The 13,976-nt window shown below is 45.4% G+C and overlaps 1 protein-coding gene and 1 long non-coding RNA gene across 4 annotated transcripts in view; both read left to right on the top strand.

The window, feature by feature from the left end:
- The window catches only part of LOC112656475 (uncharacterized), a 69,161-nt gene extending 62,507 nt beyond the window's left edge, over nt 1-6,654 (top strand). The window contains exons 5-6 of the long non-coding RNA XR_003134328.3: nt 889-1,080; nt 1,840-6,654. This is a non-coding gene — a long non-coding RNA (uncharacterized LOC112656475). The remainder of the gene's footprint in view (nt 1-888; nt 1,081-1,839) is intronic.
- Nucleotides 6,655-10,599: 3,945 nt separating this feature from the next.
- The window catches only part of CCNYL1 (cyclin Y like 1), a 38,717-nt gene continuing 35,340 nt past the window's right edge, over nt 10,600-13,976 (top strand). For all 3 annotated transcript variants that reach the window (XR_007408883.1, XM_025441493.3, XM_025441494.3), the window contains exon 1: nt 10,600-10,939. Coding sequence is in view for 2 of the 3 variants with exons in the window: in XM_025441493.3 (XP_025297278.1) it covers nt 10,714-10,939 (226 nt within the window). In the remaining variant the exon portion in view is untranslated. The remainder of the gene's footprint in view (nt 10,940-13,976) is intronic.

Genomic DNA, 13,976 nt, shown 5'->3' on the forward strand with positions numbered 1-13,976 from the left:
CTTGCCCTGATACTTCTGGGGAAGGGCACACAGACCTTGGCATACCTGGCTTCAGGAACAGGCAACAGCAAACAGCATCTTCCCTCCACCTACTTCCCAGGAGAAGGGAAAATCCTTACGTAATGAGACCAGAGGGGTCAACGGTTTCGTGTGGAGCATTGCCCTGAGGGGCTTTCATATCACCACATCCTGAGATTTTTGTGGGTATATTAGTTCACACAGGTAAAGCACTTCCCAGTACACATTCACAGGGAAATTACTGGTTAACCATAGCAATGAGAGTAATATTTAAAGTCTTGCTTTCATGTGATGGTTTCATTTTACACTGGACACTTCATTTGCTGAAACCATAGATACTAAGTGGCTCTACCGAAGTAATCCCTGGGAAAGTGTGAATGTTCTTAGGATGGAGACTTTAGGAGATTTCTCCTATTGCTTCTAAGTTTTATTTAATGTAAATGCTGGCTTCAAACATACAATTCGAAACATCACAAAATGCACGTAGCGGATGGCAAATTTGTTTCTGAGAACACTTGCAGAACTCTGCGTTCTTTCTAACTACTAAAACGCTCAGGGAGCAAGGGAGGAAAGGGATTGCTTAAATGCCAGGTAATGCAGAAGACTTAGATTTGGTTACAGTAAATTTAAAGTGATCCACTTGTAAGGTGATGATCTGGACAAACTTCGTAACAGTGAAGGAACCAGCTTTGGGGTGGGGTGGAGTTGTTTTATTTTTAATTTTTATTTTTTTGGGGGGGGAGGTGGAGTTGTTTTAATTGAAGCAATGTTGCTCATCACCCCCCTCCCTTCCTCCCTTAGATTTTTGTATTAAATAGTGTTTACGGGGAAAGTGAAACTCACTGGGATTTTATATTCGTGTCCAATCAGAAATCTGACTACTCTGAGACCACTGTGCTGTGAGGGATAGCAACCAGTCCCAGACATCCCGGCCTGGGCAGGCCAGGCACCTGACTCGAGTGAGGAAGCTGCAGGGCCCTCCGGCCTCAGGAGTCACGACGTGCAGAGGCTCGGGGAGCCCAGCTGACAGCCAGAACTGCTGCTCCAGACCTAGGGCCCCAGGTGAGCCATCCTGGCCAGCTCCGGCTTTTAGATTCGCTGCAGGTGAGGCCACTGTGGTCCTGGAGCAGGGATGTGCAGTCCTCGCTGGGTCCTGGCTGCTTTCCTCTCCCACACATTAGAGGGTATTACAAAATCGCTGTTGTTTTCAAAGAAAATGCTATCAGACAGCAGAAACTAGAAGTAGAGGCACAAAAGGGACTAGGGAGTACCGAAAACTAAGGAATGGTTATGATCGCTCTTGAGTTGCCATTGTTGGTACTCTCAAATTCAGCTTTTTCATTCATGTATCCATTCATTCAAGAAAAGTTTATGAGACGGCTGCAAGCCAGGCATTACACACTTACCGCTGGGGATACAAGAGCTGAATAAAATAGCTCTGTCCTAGGGGGAATGCCTAGTTTAATTGGGGGGGGGGGTGTTCAAACAAGTAAGCAATTATCCAATGTGATACCAGGCTGCATCATAGCAGACGTTTGCAGAAGGAATTTGTGGCATGAAAGATGCAGAATTTTTCAGCTTTAAGGGAGTCAAAAAAGCTTGGCAGTGGGCTCTGCTTGAAACAAGCCTCAGAGAATGAGTAGAGGTTTACCAGATGGCCCAGGTGGGGCAGCTCCAACACTGTGTCTACAAAGAGCAGGGTAGACTGTGCTTGGGCACTGGCTTCAGCTGCTCCTGCTCCTGTTCTGTCACTTTTTCTTTGCCTTTTTCCCAGCAAAGCTTTGACTATTTAACCAGACCTTTTTTTTTTTTTTTTTCCAGAGGGGCCAAGGTCCTAGCAACCCCACCACCACCACCACCACCACCACCACCACCAAATGCAATCAAAATCGTTCGTTTTTTGTTGTCGTTCTTCTTTTTTCAACTGCACTTTCTCTACAAACGCGTCTCTTAAGATAAATTTCCTGGTCCCTACATCTTCCCAGTTTGCTACCCTAATCCCTTCTGATAGGAAAATTCTAGAGGCAGTGCAAGATGGACTCCATGCTGTGAGGATAAAAATGGATTTGTCTCCACCCTAGGGCAAGAGAGTCATCATGAGGAAGGGATCCTGCCCTAAAATCTATGAGCTCTGTTTCTAGGGGACAAACTTGGTTACAAAGACTTCTTTAAACTTTTCCCTGCTGTCAAGTTTAATGAGACGACTCCTCCTACAGTGTTTCTAATATCAGCTTGATTTCAGGAGGCTGCTGTCAAAAAGGCTACCAGAAGACACTGAGGGGAACACTTTAAATCATTGCAAGAAAAAGTTTCAACTTCAGTAAGCCAATTTGGCCAACGATTCCATTTTTTTTTTTCAAGGATTTCATTTTAAGAGTAAAACTGACACATCCAAAATGGACACATCTTAAAAGCAACAAGATATCACACAAGTGAAACAATAGAAGAAGCAAGGCATGGAATTTGGAGGTGGGGGTAAAGAGCATCAGTAGGATTGGGGAAAAACAACTGAAAGCATTTAATGTATTTATTTCTACTCACCTAGTTCTAAAGTGGATTTGGCAGGGATTTTATTTCCGGGGCAAGTGTGGAGGGCAGCTCTTTCCTGAAACTAGTTAAGTGCAGATTAAATGAGGTTATAGCCTTGGGATCTGGGAGTCAAGCTGGCATCTGCTGTAGAAAACCGGGAGTCTGAATAGCTGTGGGCTAAGATTTTACATTTCCTATAGCACTTAGACAAATGCAACTGGAAGCAAACAGACCATTAAGTGGCAAAGAAGTCTCCAGAAAGGCAAAAACAAAGTCCTGGGCTCTTAAAACCATAGGCCCTTCCTAGAATTTGTCCTAGAAAGTGCCTTGCTGTTTGTGGAGTTGTAATCAACAGTGGACATTTGGGGCCAGCACTGACTTGTCCAATAAACACTAAGTGTCCTAACAGTATGGTGAACTAACATCTTTTAAAATTTTTTTCCAGAGCATCATTTCAAATAAATTAACATTCTCAAGTGGCTCACCAGGCAGAAAGAAATCTGCATGCTGTGAGAAGAGAGAAGGTAGGAGAATAGTTTAGAGGGTGTAGTTTAGAGGGTGTAGAGGCCCCACTCATGGGGCCCCTGAGTGTCTCTGAAAGAGACAGATGGGAAAGGCACTGGATACTTTACTTAAATATGAATACCAGCGCTATCAAATGCTCCACTTCACTAAAAAATGCTGATTATAATTTTCTAAAGTCAGGAATGAAAAAGATTGTTCCACATCAAATCAGATACAGTAATAATTCTTAACATTTTTGTTCACATATGCTATTGAGAATATGGTGATAAGGGTAGACTCTCTGCCCAAAAAAAAAAAAATGCATTACACACAAAATCCTATTCTATTCTATACGACTAGTTAGGATACTTGAGGTGGAATCCAGTCAGTCACAACACACTTATAATATATAATCCTAATCACCTGACTGCCATAAAATCTTTCTTGCATTTAAGCTAGTTTTATTCTATAGTTTAAGCCTCTCCACTTTTTCTGTCTTCTTAGCTTAAGAAAAGATCATTACAGAACTCTCTGTATAAGTTTTCATATATGCTTGCAAAAGGATGTGAAATTTTATCATGATCCCTCTTGCTTTAGGCTGAAACTTCTCTAATCTGTCCTTATAGATTATAGCATAGAGTTCTGGTTACCATTGAATACCCAGTTATCCCCTCTGCATTAGTTACTCAGCTATATGATTACATTTTTCTGAGCCTTTCTTGCAGCTACATGGGGCCATTTGACTAAGCTTTAAGTCAATGATATGTAAGTTCTATGCTATGTGCATCTTCTTGAAAATCTCCGTACCCTTCCTCTACCCTGATGTCTGCAATGAAGATTTAATAGTCATTCTGGGCCATGGATTTGAGGTGTGATGGACAACGCTACCTGTTGACTACCTTATTGGAAGAGAAATTTCATGAGAACCTTGTTTGTTTTGATCAAAACAACATCTTCAGCACCTAAAAAGTGTGTGGCCTGTGGTAACGGCTTACCTATTGAACAGGTATTGAATTAAAATATGAGTTTAAAACTCATGTAAAACTCTAATTACAAAGCCCTCCTGGGGTGCCTGCATTGCTCAGTTGGTTAAGCATCTGCTTTCAGCTCAGGTCATGATCTTGGGATCCTGGGGTTGAGCTCCACATGGAGCTCCTTGCTTCATGCTTCTTCTCCCTCTGCCGTTCCCCCTGCTTGTGCTCTCTCACTCTTTCTCTCTCAAATAAATAAATAAAATAAAATTTTAAAAAGTCAGGACACCTGGGTGGCTCAGCAGTTAAGTGTCTGTCTTTGGTTCAGAGCATGATCCGGGGGTTCCAGGATCGAGTCCCACATCAGGCTGCCTGCGAGGAGCCTGCTTCTCCTCTGCCTATGTCTCTGCCTCTCTCTCTCTCATAAATAAATAAATAAGGTCTTTTAAAAAATCTTAAAAAAAAGTCCTCCCTGGGGCTATTGAGCCATCAGTAGGTATATGCAAGGTCTCAGGTTCTTTTTTTTTTTTTTTTAATTTTTTATTTATTTATGATAGTCACACAGAGAGAGAGAGAGGCAGAGACACAGGCAGAGGGAGAAGCAGGCTCCATGCACCGGGAGCCCGATGTGGGATTCGATCCCGGGTCTCCAGGATCGCGCCCTGGGCCAAAGGCAGGCGCTAAACCGCTGTGCCACCCAGGGATCCCCAAGGTCTCAGGTTCTATCACAGAATCAAACTCTTGCATATTTCAAATCACATTACTACTCTTTGCTTCCCTTTGCTCTGTCATTGGAGGATAGAGTTTGTTTTTAATGCCCTCCAATGTCCTCTTCAAACAAAATATCTTAAAATCCATTTTTTAACAACGCTTTCCAATATTTTCTTAGCAGGCTTAAAATTCTTTCATTTTCAAGGTCATGCTAATCTATTTTGATGTGTGTCTATCATTAAACGCAGGCACTATTTTATAATATAATCTTAGGCATTGTCTCAATTCTACAAGAATCTTCCAAAATAGGATCCCATGGGGCCCCTCAGTGATGCAGTCAGCTGAGTATCCAACTCTTGTTTTAAGCTGGGGTCACGATTTTGTTTTAAGCTGAGTATCCAACTCTTGTTTTAAGCTTGGGGTTGTGGGATCGAGTCCAAGTCAGGCTCCACGCTCAGCACAGAGTCTGCTTAGGATTCTCTCTTGCCCATCCCCACCGCATGTTCACGTGTGCTCTCTCTCTCTCTAAAATAAATAAATCTTTAAAAAAACAAAAATAAAATGGCATCTCACGACATTCCTAGAACTTCAGACATTATTATTATCTTGGAATGTAGTCACTTAGGATTTAACAAGATGTTGTTCACTGAAACCTGACTTTACTGAATTCTTTACCATCCTACTGTGGTTTCCCACATTTCAATTTATTGCCTATTTTTGTCCCCAAACTTTATTTATATCTTTTAAACTATTAAGCATGAATCATCCCTGCTTCTCTGATTTTTGGATTTTTATCTTTTTTTTCGAGGCAGTTGACACACAATGTTACATTAGTTTCGAGTATGCCTGCTTCCCTGATTTTTGAGGTTACCTTTTCTTTCTGCCATTCTAATAAAAGAAAACAGTCCTCCCTCTGGTTCTTTTTTGGGTACCTTATGTGGTTAAAAGGTTTGTAAAATACACGTTTTTGCAATTACATGTCTTTTTTTTTTTTTAGATTTTATTTATTTATTCATCAGAGAGAGACAGAGAGAGAGAGAGAGAGAAGGAGAGAGAGGGAGAGAGGCAGAGACACAGGCAGAGGGAGAAACAGCCTCCATGCCGGGAGCCCGACATGGGACTCAATCCCGGTCTCCAGGATCACACTCCAGGCCGAAGCTAGTGCTAAACCGCTGAGCCACCGGGGCTGCCCACATGTCATTTTTAAAAAGATTTTAAAATTTTATTTATTCATGAGAGACACAGAGAGAGCAGAGACATAGGCAGAGGGAGAAGCAGGCTCCATGCAGGGAGTGCAATGCAGGACTCAATCCCAGGACCCTGGGACCACACCCTGAGCCAAAGGCAGACACGCAACCACTGAGCCACCCAGGCGTCCCATGTCCTTTTCTTCTTAATTTTGTTTTTACTTGCACCTCAGAGTTGTTGTGATTTCATCTATTTGGGGAAAATAATCAGCCTTATCTATCTTTGTGACATAGCTGTTTATACTAGAACTTCTTGGTTTTTGGTCAAATCTTTTTTTACCCACCTTTGAGGGGAGATACCTACTTTTTGAAAATATGCATATTGAGCTTTTAGGAAGGGTTGACTTCTCTACACATTGTCCTCTCTTTCCCAGAGGAGCTTTCCAAATAGAAGCTTATTAAAATAGATAAACGTAGAGGTCCCTAGCTGAGCTCTTCCTAAGCCTCTCCTTTATCAGAAATGTCTGTGTGGCCACATGGATCCTTCCTTCTTCCTTGCTTTCCTATCAGTCCAAAACGAATCTATCCTGGCTCTGGAGTACATCCACTTCTGCCTTCTTGGCGACCTTCCTCCTTGAATTCTCTCATCGTCTTTAACTTCCAACTTTTTTTCTTCACATAATATATAACATATGAACTTTAACATATAGACTCACTTTTTTTTTTTTTTTTTTGCATTTAAAAAAAAAGCCCTTAACCATACATCTCCCTCTAACTTCTACTGCATCTCTCTTCTCAGTCAAATGTTTGGGAAGAGAAGCTCTCAGTTCTGGTCTTCCTTTTCTCACCTCCTATTCACTTCTTTACTCACTGCCTGCTGGCTGGCTCACACACATCCCCAATCACCCAGTTGCCATAGGCAATGGCATTTGTAGCTTTCCCACACTTGACTCTTATTGTGCGCCTACTGGCCAGGCACTGTTCTATGTGCAGCCATGTAATGAGAGGCCGATGTGACACCCCTCTCACCCCCCCACGGGACTCACTTGATGGACCAGCTATTCCTAATACTCAGATCCTTTGAATTGACTGTGCACCTTTTCAGGCTTCACTTAAATGCCACTTAAATTTCTCTATTCTCCAGTCTTTCTTTTTAAAAAATCTTTTTAAGGCTTTTTAATCATACACATCTTCTCAAGACAATTTTTCTATATATTCTAAAGACAACACAACTGTAAATGTTTTTTTCACTTAACAGTATTTTATATAACCAAAGAAACAAACAATCCAATCATGAAATGGGCAAAAGACATGAACAGAAATCTCACAGAGGAAGACATAGACATGGCCAACATGCATATGAGGAAATGCTCTGCATCACTTGCCATCAGGGAAATACAAATCAAAACCACAATGAGATACCACCTCACACCAGTGAGAATGGGGAAAATTAACAAGGCAGGAAATCACAAATGTTGGAGAGGATGCGGAGAAAGGGGAACCCTCTTACACTGTGGGTGGGAATGTGAACTGGTGCAGCCACTCTGGAAAACTGTGTGGAGGTTCCTCAAACAGTTAAAAATAGACCTGCCCTACCCAGCAATTGCACTGTTGGGGATTTACCCCAAAGATACAAATGCAATGAAACTCCGGGACACCTGCACCCCGATGTTTATAGCAGCAATGGCCACGATAGCCAAACTGTGGAAGGAGCCTCGGTGTCCAACGAAAGATGAATGGATAAAGAAGATGTGGTTTATGTATACAATGGAATATTCCTCAGCCATTAGAAATGACAAATACCCACCATTTGCTTCAACGTGGATGGAACTGGCGGGTATTATGCTGAGTGAAGTAAGTCAGTCGGAGAAGGACAAACATTATATGTTCTCATTCATTTGGGGAATATAAATAATAGTGAAAGGGAATATAAGGGAAGGGGGAAGAAATGTGTGGGAAATATCAGAAAGGGAGACAGAACGTAAAGACTGCTAACTCTGGGAAACGAACTAGGGGTGGTAGAAGGGGAGGAGGGCGGGGGGTGGGAGTGAATGGGTGACGGGCACTGGGGGTTATTCTGTATGTTAGTAAATTGAACACCAATAAAAAATAAATTAAAAAAAAACAACAGTATTTTATATAAAATGCTTCATTTATGAAAACTATAGATTCCAGGTTGTTCTAGCAAAATACTCACTAAGAAATGTTATATTCTTAGTGTGTCAACTTTAGGAGATTTCCTCACTTTTCTTTTTGGTTTAAAATGTGTGTTATTTTTGAAAATGTAAGTTGGGATATCACAAAACAGACTTAGTCAAAAGAGACATATATCCAGCTTTCCACCAGAGAGCTCCTTCTGGATGTTCCACTTAACAGGGGAAGATGCTCTTCTTCCTCAAAGCTGTTTCTCCTCCTGCATTCTCTAGGAAAAAGTCACTGCTATCTACCCAGTCATCCGAGCTGGGACCCTAGCAGCCATTCTGTGTCCCTTTTCACTTCTCCCTCCATACCCAGGCATCAAGCACTTCGATTCTACCTCCCAAAAGATCTCAAGTCCTTTCCCTGCACTCTAGTCACTGCCGATGCCTTCTTTCCCCGTTGAACATCAAGTCTCTGAATTGGCCTTGTTGCTGGGAGTGACCTCTCTACAAACCATCTGATAGTGACTCCTCAACTTCATATTATTCAATTGTCTCATGTTCCCTGGATGAAAATCCATCCTCTTCCCCCCAGCATCTACTTTGGGGTCAGTGGGATTTAGGTTTGAGTCCCTTTCCAGCAGGCTGACCCTCAGACAATTGGACTCTCCACGCCTTTGCTTTGTCCTCTGTGTGAGCTCACTGAGGGCAGGAGGGTTTCCCACATACAGTGCGCAGTGGATGGGAGAGACTGTTGAATGAAGGGGAAAACATTTTTATTTTATTTTATTTTATTTTTATTTTAAAGATTTTGTTTATTTATTCATGAGAGACACACAGAGAGGCAGAGACAGGCAGAGGGAGAAGCAGGCTCCATGCAGGGAGCCTGATGTGGGACTCGATCTCAGATCTCCAGGATCACGCCCTGGGCCAAAGACAGGCGCTAAACCGCCAAGCCACCCAGGGATCCCCGAAGGGAAAACATTTTAAAATCTACATTAAAAAATTGTCTTTCCTTAAAAAAAAAAAATCCTGATATACCATATAACTTCCTCTCAAGGTTTACTTCTACCTTTATTTGCTAGCAGTCACTATAAGGTGTTTGGTGATCCACACTATCTGGGGTCAAATCCTGGCCCCACACCTGAGCAATCATGTGGCCTCAGGAATGTTACTTCATCTGGATTTCTTTTTTTTTTTTGTTTTCTTTCTTTCTCTTTTCTTTTCTTCTTTCTTCTTCCTTTCTTCTTTTTCTTTCTTCTCTTTTCTTTTTCTTTCTAGATTTTATTTATGAGAGACACAGAGAGAAAGAGAGACGGAGGCATAGACAGAGAGAGAAGCAGGCTGTCCCTGCGGGGAGCCCCGTGGGAGACTTGATCCCAGGACCCTGAGATCGTGACCTGAGCAGAAGGCAGACGCTCAACCACTGAGCCACCCGGGCGCCCCTCGTCTCAATTTCTTCTGCAAAATTTGCAAAAGGCTTGTTTTGGGGGGTTAAATGAGTACCTCCCTTGGGACGGGGTTGGGCGCACACTTAGGAGCTTGCCAAACGTTAACCCTCGTTATCAGCATCAGATCGGGACCGTGTCACCCCACTTTGTGGCCCTCAATTCTGTATGAGAAAATCGTGCTTCGTGCGTTGTTGGCCAAAGAGGATTAAACTTGTGTCGCGGGAGGGTGAGGCAGAGGGGAGACGAGCGGGCTGGGCGGGACGAGATCGGCCCCCGGTTTCCCGACAACGAAGTGGACGGAGGGCGACCTGTCCCCGAGCCTCTTGCAAGACGCGCAGCGCAGCGCTCGCTGTACTGGGAGCGGGACCGCGGCTCGGCGAGTCGCTGCGGGGCAGCTGCAGGCGGAAACTAACGCTCGGGAGGCAAGAGAGGAGGAGGAGCATCTTAGTTGCAAAAACGCCGACAATTCGGGTGGAACTAAGTTCGGTGACCGAGAGCTCCGAGGAGTCCGCTGTCAGAGCCGGTGGAACCGAGCTGCGGACGGCAGCGGCTCTGAACCAGCACGACCCTGCCTACAGCCCAGCGCCCCGGGTCGGCTCGGAGCAGCAAACGCCCGCCGCGCTCCCAGCACGACCGGAAAACTCCCGGCGGCGCGAGATGAATGGAAACCCGAGTCCGCGGCGCGCCGCGCGGGGGGCGGAGCCGCCGCGGGCGGGGGCGGGGCATCGGGGTCACGTGCCTCCGCGCCGAGGCGGGCGCGTGGAGGGAGCTCGGGATCCGATTGGTCCCTCGTAACCAGGTGACCGCACAGTGCGTTCCGGTTGGCAGGCGCCGCCGGGCCGGCGGCCTTCACTCGGGAGGCGGCAGCGGAAGGAGGAGGAGCTGCGGCCGCGCTCTCTCCCGGCAGTGGCTGCGCGTCTCAGCGCCTGTCGGGTCCCCACCCCTTTTAAATAACCAGGGCTGGTCGCCGCCCTCACAGACTAGTTGGCTCGGGGGAGGCGGCGGCGGCGGCGCGGCGGCGGGGGTGCGGCCGGGACCGGAGCGCTGCTCCGGGCCCGGCGGCGGGGCGGGCGAGGCCGCGGCTGCCTGCGCGGCGTAGCCCCGGGGCTGCCGGTGCCGACCGCGCCATTGTTGGGGGAGGGGGCAGCTGCTGAGCGCGGCGGAGTCGGGGGCGAGCGGCGGCGGCGAGGAGCGGAGGCGCCCCATGGGGAACACGCTGACCTGTTGCGTGTCCTCGAACGCCAGCCCCAAGCTGGGCCGGGGCACGGGGCCGGCGGATCCCGACTACGAGTCCGACGTGTACCAGGCGGCGGCCGGGGACGCGGTGGCAGTGGCGCCGGCGCCCGCTACCGTGGAGCCCGCCGAGTTGGATTTCGGAGCCGGCGAGGGCCACCACCTGCAGCACATCAGCGACCGGGAGATGCCCGAAGGTGAGGAGGCGGGGGCGGAGGCGGGGGAGGAGGCGGAGGCGGCGGGCCCGCGCCGTGCCTCTCGGGGGCCGGTGCTGCGGGGCGGCGGGCGGACCCCGGGCTCCCCCGGGCTCCCCCGGGCCGGGCGCCGCGGATGAAGGCTGCCTCCGCCCGGCGTCCCCACCCCTCATTCTGCCCCGGTCGTGTCCGGTCGTGTCCGGCCGGTTGCGCTCCCGCTTCCCTGCCCCGCGCTCGCTCAGTCCTTTCCCAGCCCCGGCCCGAGACCCTCCAGCCCGCAGCCCGTTTCCCGTTGGTCGGTCCACCTAACGCCTCGGGGACTTTATCATACACTGTTTGGTGTATTCTCTCCACGGACATGTAAATACCCCAACTTCAGAGTTAACCGGCTCCGTCCCCGTCCCCGTCTCCTAACCGAGGCGGAGAAGCCAGGTAAGGGTAGTATCTTCCTCCCACCCGTTAAGGTCCTGGATTCGCGGTACAGTCCAGACTGGATTGTAGGGTTTGTTTGCCTGTGAGAGTCTGTGTGGTGCTGTTAAGTAGTGGGCTGTTTTCGACAGCCTCGATGGAAGCCGCCTGACTCTGCCTGTGGTTTGAAGACACACGGAAAGAAAATGATGGGGGGGAAGGGGCTTGAAGTAACCGTGAGCGGTGGGAAGGGTTCCTAACGGACGGAGAGCCCAGGGAGTTCTCGCTACTTTAAAATTCCCACTTTGACCCAAATAGGTCTTCAGCCCTACCTCGGGGACTTAACAGGACTGACTTCACTTACCGTGTTGCCTGTTCTAAAAATGAGAGGCGCGGGACGGTTCATGAGACTGTTGTTGGTCAAAAGTTTCCAAAGAGAACCCTGCCCGCCCCCCCCCACCCCCCCCATAAATTCAGACCTTAATCTGTAATACAGAGGTCTGGCAGTTAAGGTGTCAGACCTCGCACAAGACTGTTTGTCTTCAAAGCCCCCCCCCCCCCCCAATCTATAGAATCCTGTTCAACTTCTAAGAATGTTAGGGTAAAAGTTATTCTGGCCAAATGGTTGGGGGAGGGGGAGGGAAGAGAGGAAATGTTTGATTTTTGCCTCTGGAATTTTGGAAAGGGATGACTACGTAAAGATAATTCTGAGTAACCCCTGGGCTCTTTCATGAAGTCTTACATTCCTTGAAGTAGAAAAATTGTATCATAAAGATGTTAAAGCCCGTTTGTTTCATTTAAGCGCCCCAGCTTATTTCATTATTTCCTAGAGGAAATGTCTTGTAGTTTTTTGTTTTTGTGTGTGTGTGTGTGTGTTTACTTAAACTTTAGTTGGGCTCTTCATTGAGTTACAACAATTGTCTGTGGATTTACTCCTATGATAGATGTGGCTTTGTAAGTGGAAAGTACTGCTTTTCAGAATACTGAAATACTGTAAAAGAACGAACGAATTCTGCATTAATTGTGCTTTTAAACACAAAACATGTAGGTACTTGTGAAAACTTCAGCTCTGCTTGGTGCTGTAAGGTAAGCCTTTGAGCGATTTTAACAGACTGGTCAGTAGATGGGTAGTGTTGGATGAGAGACCAAAGTTGGAGCTGTATGCAGTTCTTTGAAGATCTACAACACATCTTCATGTCCATCTCATTGGACCCTTCCAACTCTAAGTAAGGCCTGTGTGTGTTCTCCCTGTCTTCCAAAGGAGGAGGAGAGACTCCAAGATGGGCAATGACTGTGTAACGTTAGCTGCTGAACAGAAGAGACTGACATGGAGGTACCTTGCCAAATTCAGTTCTTGGGGTGCCTAAAAAACTCTTTGGAGTACATCTGGTATTTGATTATTTATCCATAAGATAGGCCCATCTCAACTTACTGGTCTTGATTATTTCCATTCAGTTTATTGTTTGCAATTCAGAAGCAACTTTTACCTCTTCCTCCTGTGTCTGTAATTCATTACAGTAGATATGACTAAAGCTACAAGTCATGAAATAGCCTAGAGTAACCAGTCAGGTAAATGGGTTGATGCATTTAAAAGACTTTGTTCTGGTGACCTCAAATTGAAGCCAGAACGCCCTGGGCAGAGGAACATTAGGAAAAGCTGATAAGGTGAGGTACCAGGTAGTAGGCGTAGGGCTAAATGAGCATTAAACAAGAAGAGTTAAAAAAAAAAAAAAATTCTGGAATACACTATTATATTTAACATGATAGTTAAAATTTCGTTTGTCTTAAAATTTTCTTTGGCATTCAATAGAATGATAAGCCTCAATTTCGGCATTTGCCTATTAGGTTTCCATAGAAACAAGGTCAGAACACCAAATATAAAGTATAGGCACATTGAAAGTTTGCTTTTAATGTCTTTATTTCAGACAATTTTGTATCAGTTTCCCTGGAAACTAAGAAATACCTACTTAAATATAAAACATTTTGGCTTTTCTATGATGATTTTAATTAGTTCATTTCTTAGGCAGAAATCATCTGTAAATGATGCTATACTTTGTTTTCCTGAAGCATTTCAGAAGAACACGATTTCTTCAAGCCATTTCAAAGAGATATTCCTAAGAATCTAGTATAGATTTCAGATAGAGTCAAAAGAATTTTTCTACTATCTTACCTTTGCCTAACAGCATATCCACAATAACTTGTGGTAATAACACAAAATAAGATACAAAAGTCCTATTTTCCAACTTTATTATTACTCATCAACTTTTCATACAGCCTTTTACATTCTGACCTTATAGGCTTCACTAATTAGCTGGACATAAGTGCTCTCTCAAGGGACCCCTTCTTCCCCCTTCCCCTGAGGAGTGAGTGGGGAAGGAATTGGCAATATGATGTGGAAAAAAAAAAAGTCTGAGCAGCAGACCTTTCCTCTTTCCAGTAGCTATTTTAAACCTCTTTTTTATTTCTTTTGAAAACAATAGGCATTTGCTGTAAAAGATTTAGAAACTACAAAAAAGTCATTCACTTATAGTCAGACTATCCAGAACACTTTTATTAATATTTTAATGTTTATTCTTCCTAAACCTTTTGTGTTTATAAACATAACATTTTGTTTATTTTATAAAGATGAGAT

The sequence above is a fragment of the Canis lupus genome, chromosome 37 (genome assembly GCF_003254725.2).
Source record: "Canis lupus dingo isolate Sandy chromosome 37, ASM325472v2, whole genome shotgun sequence".
NCBI lineage: Eukaryota > Metazoa > Chordata > Mammalia > Carnivora > Canidae > Canis > Canis lupus.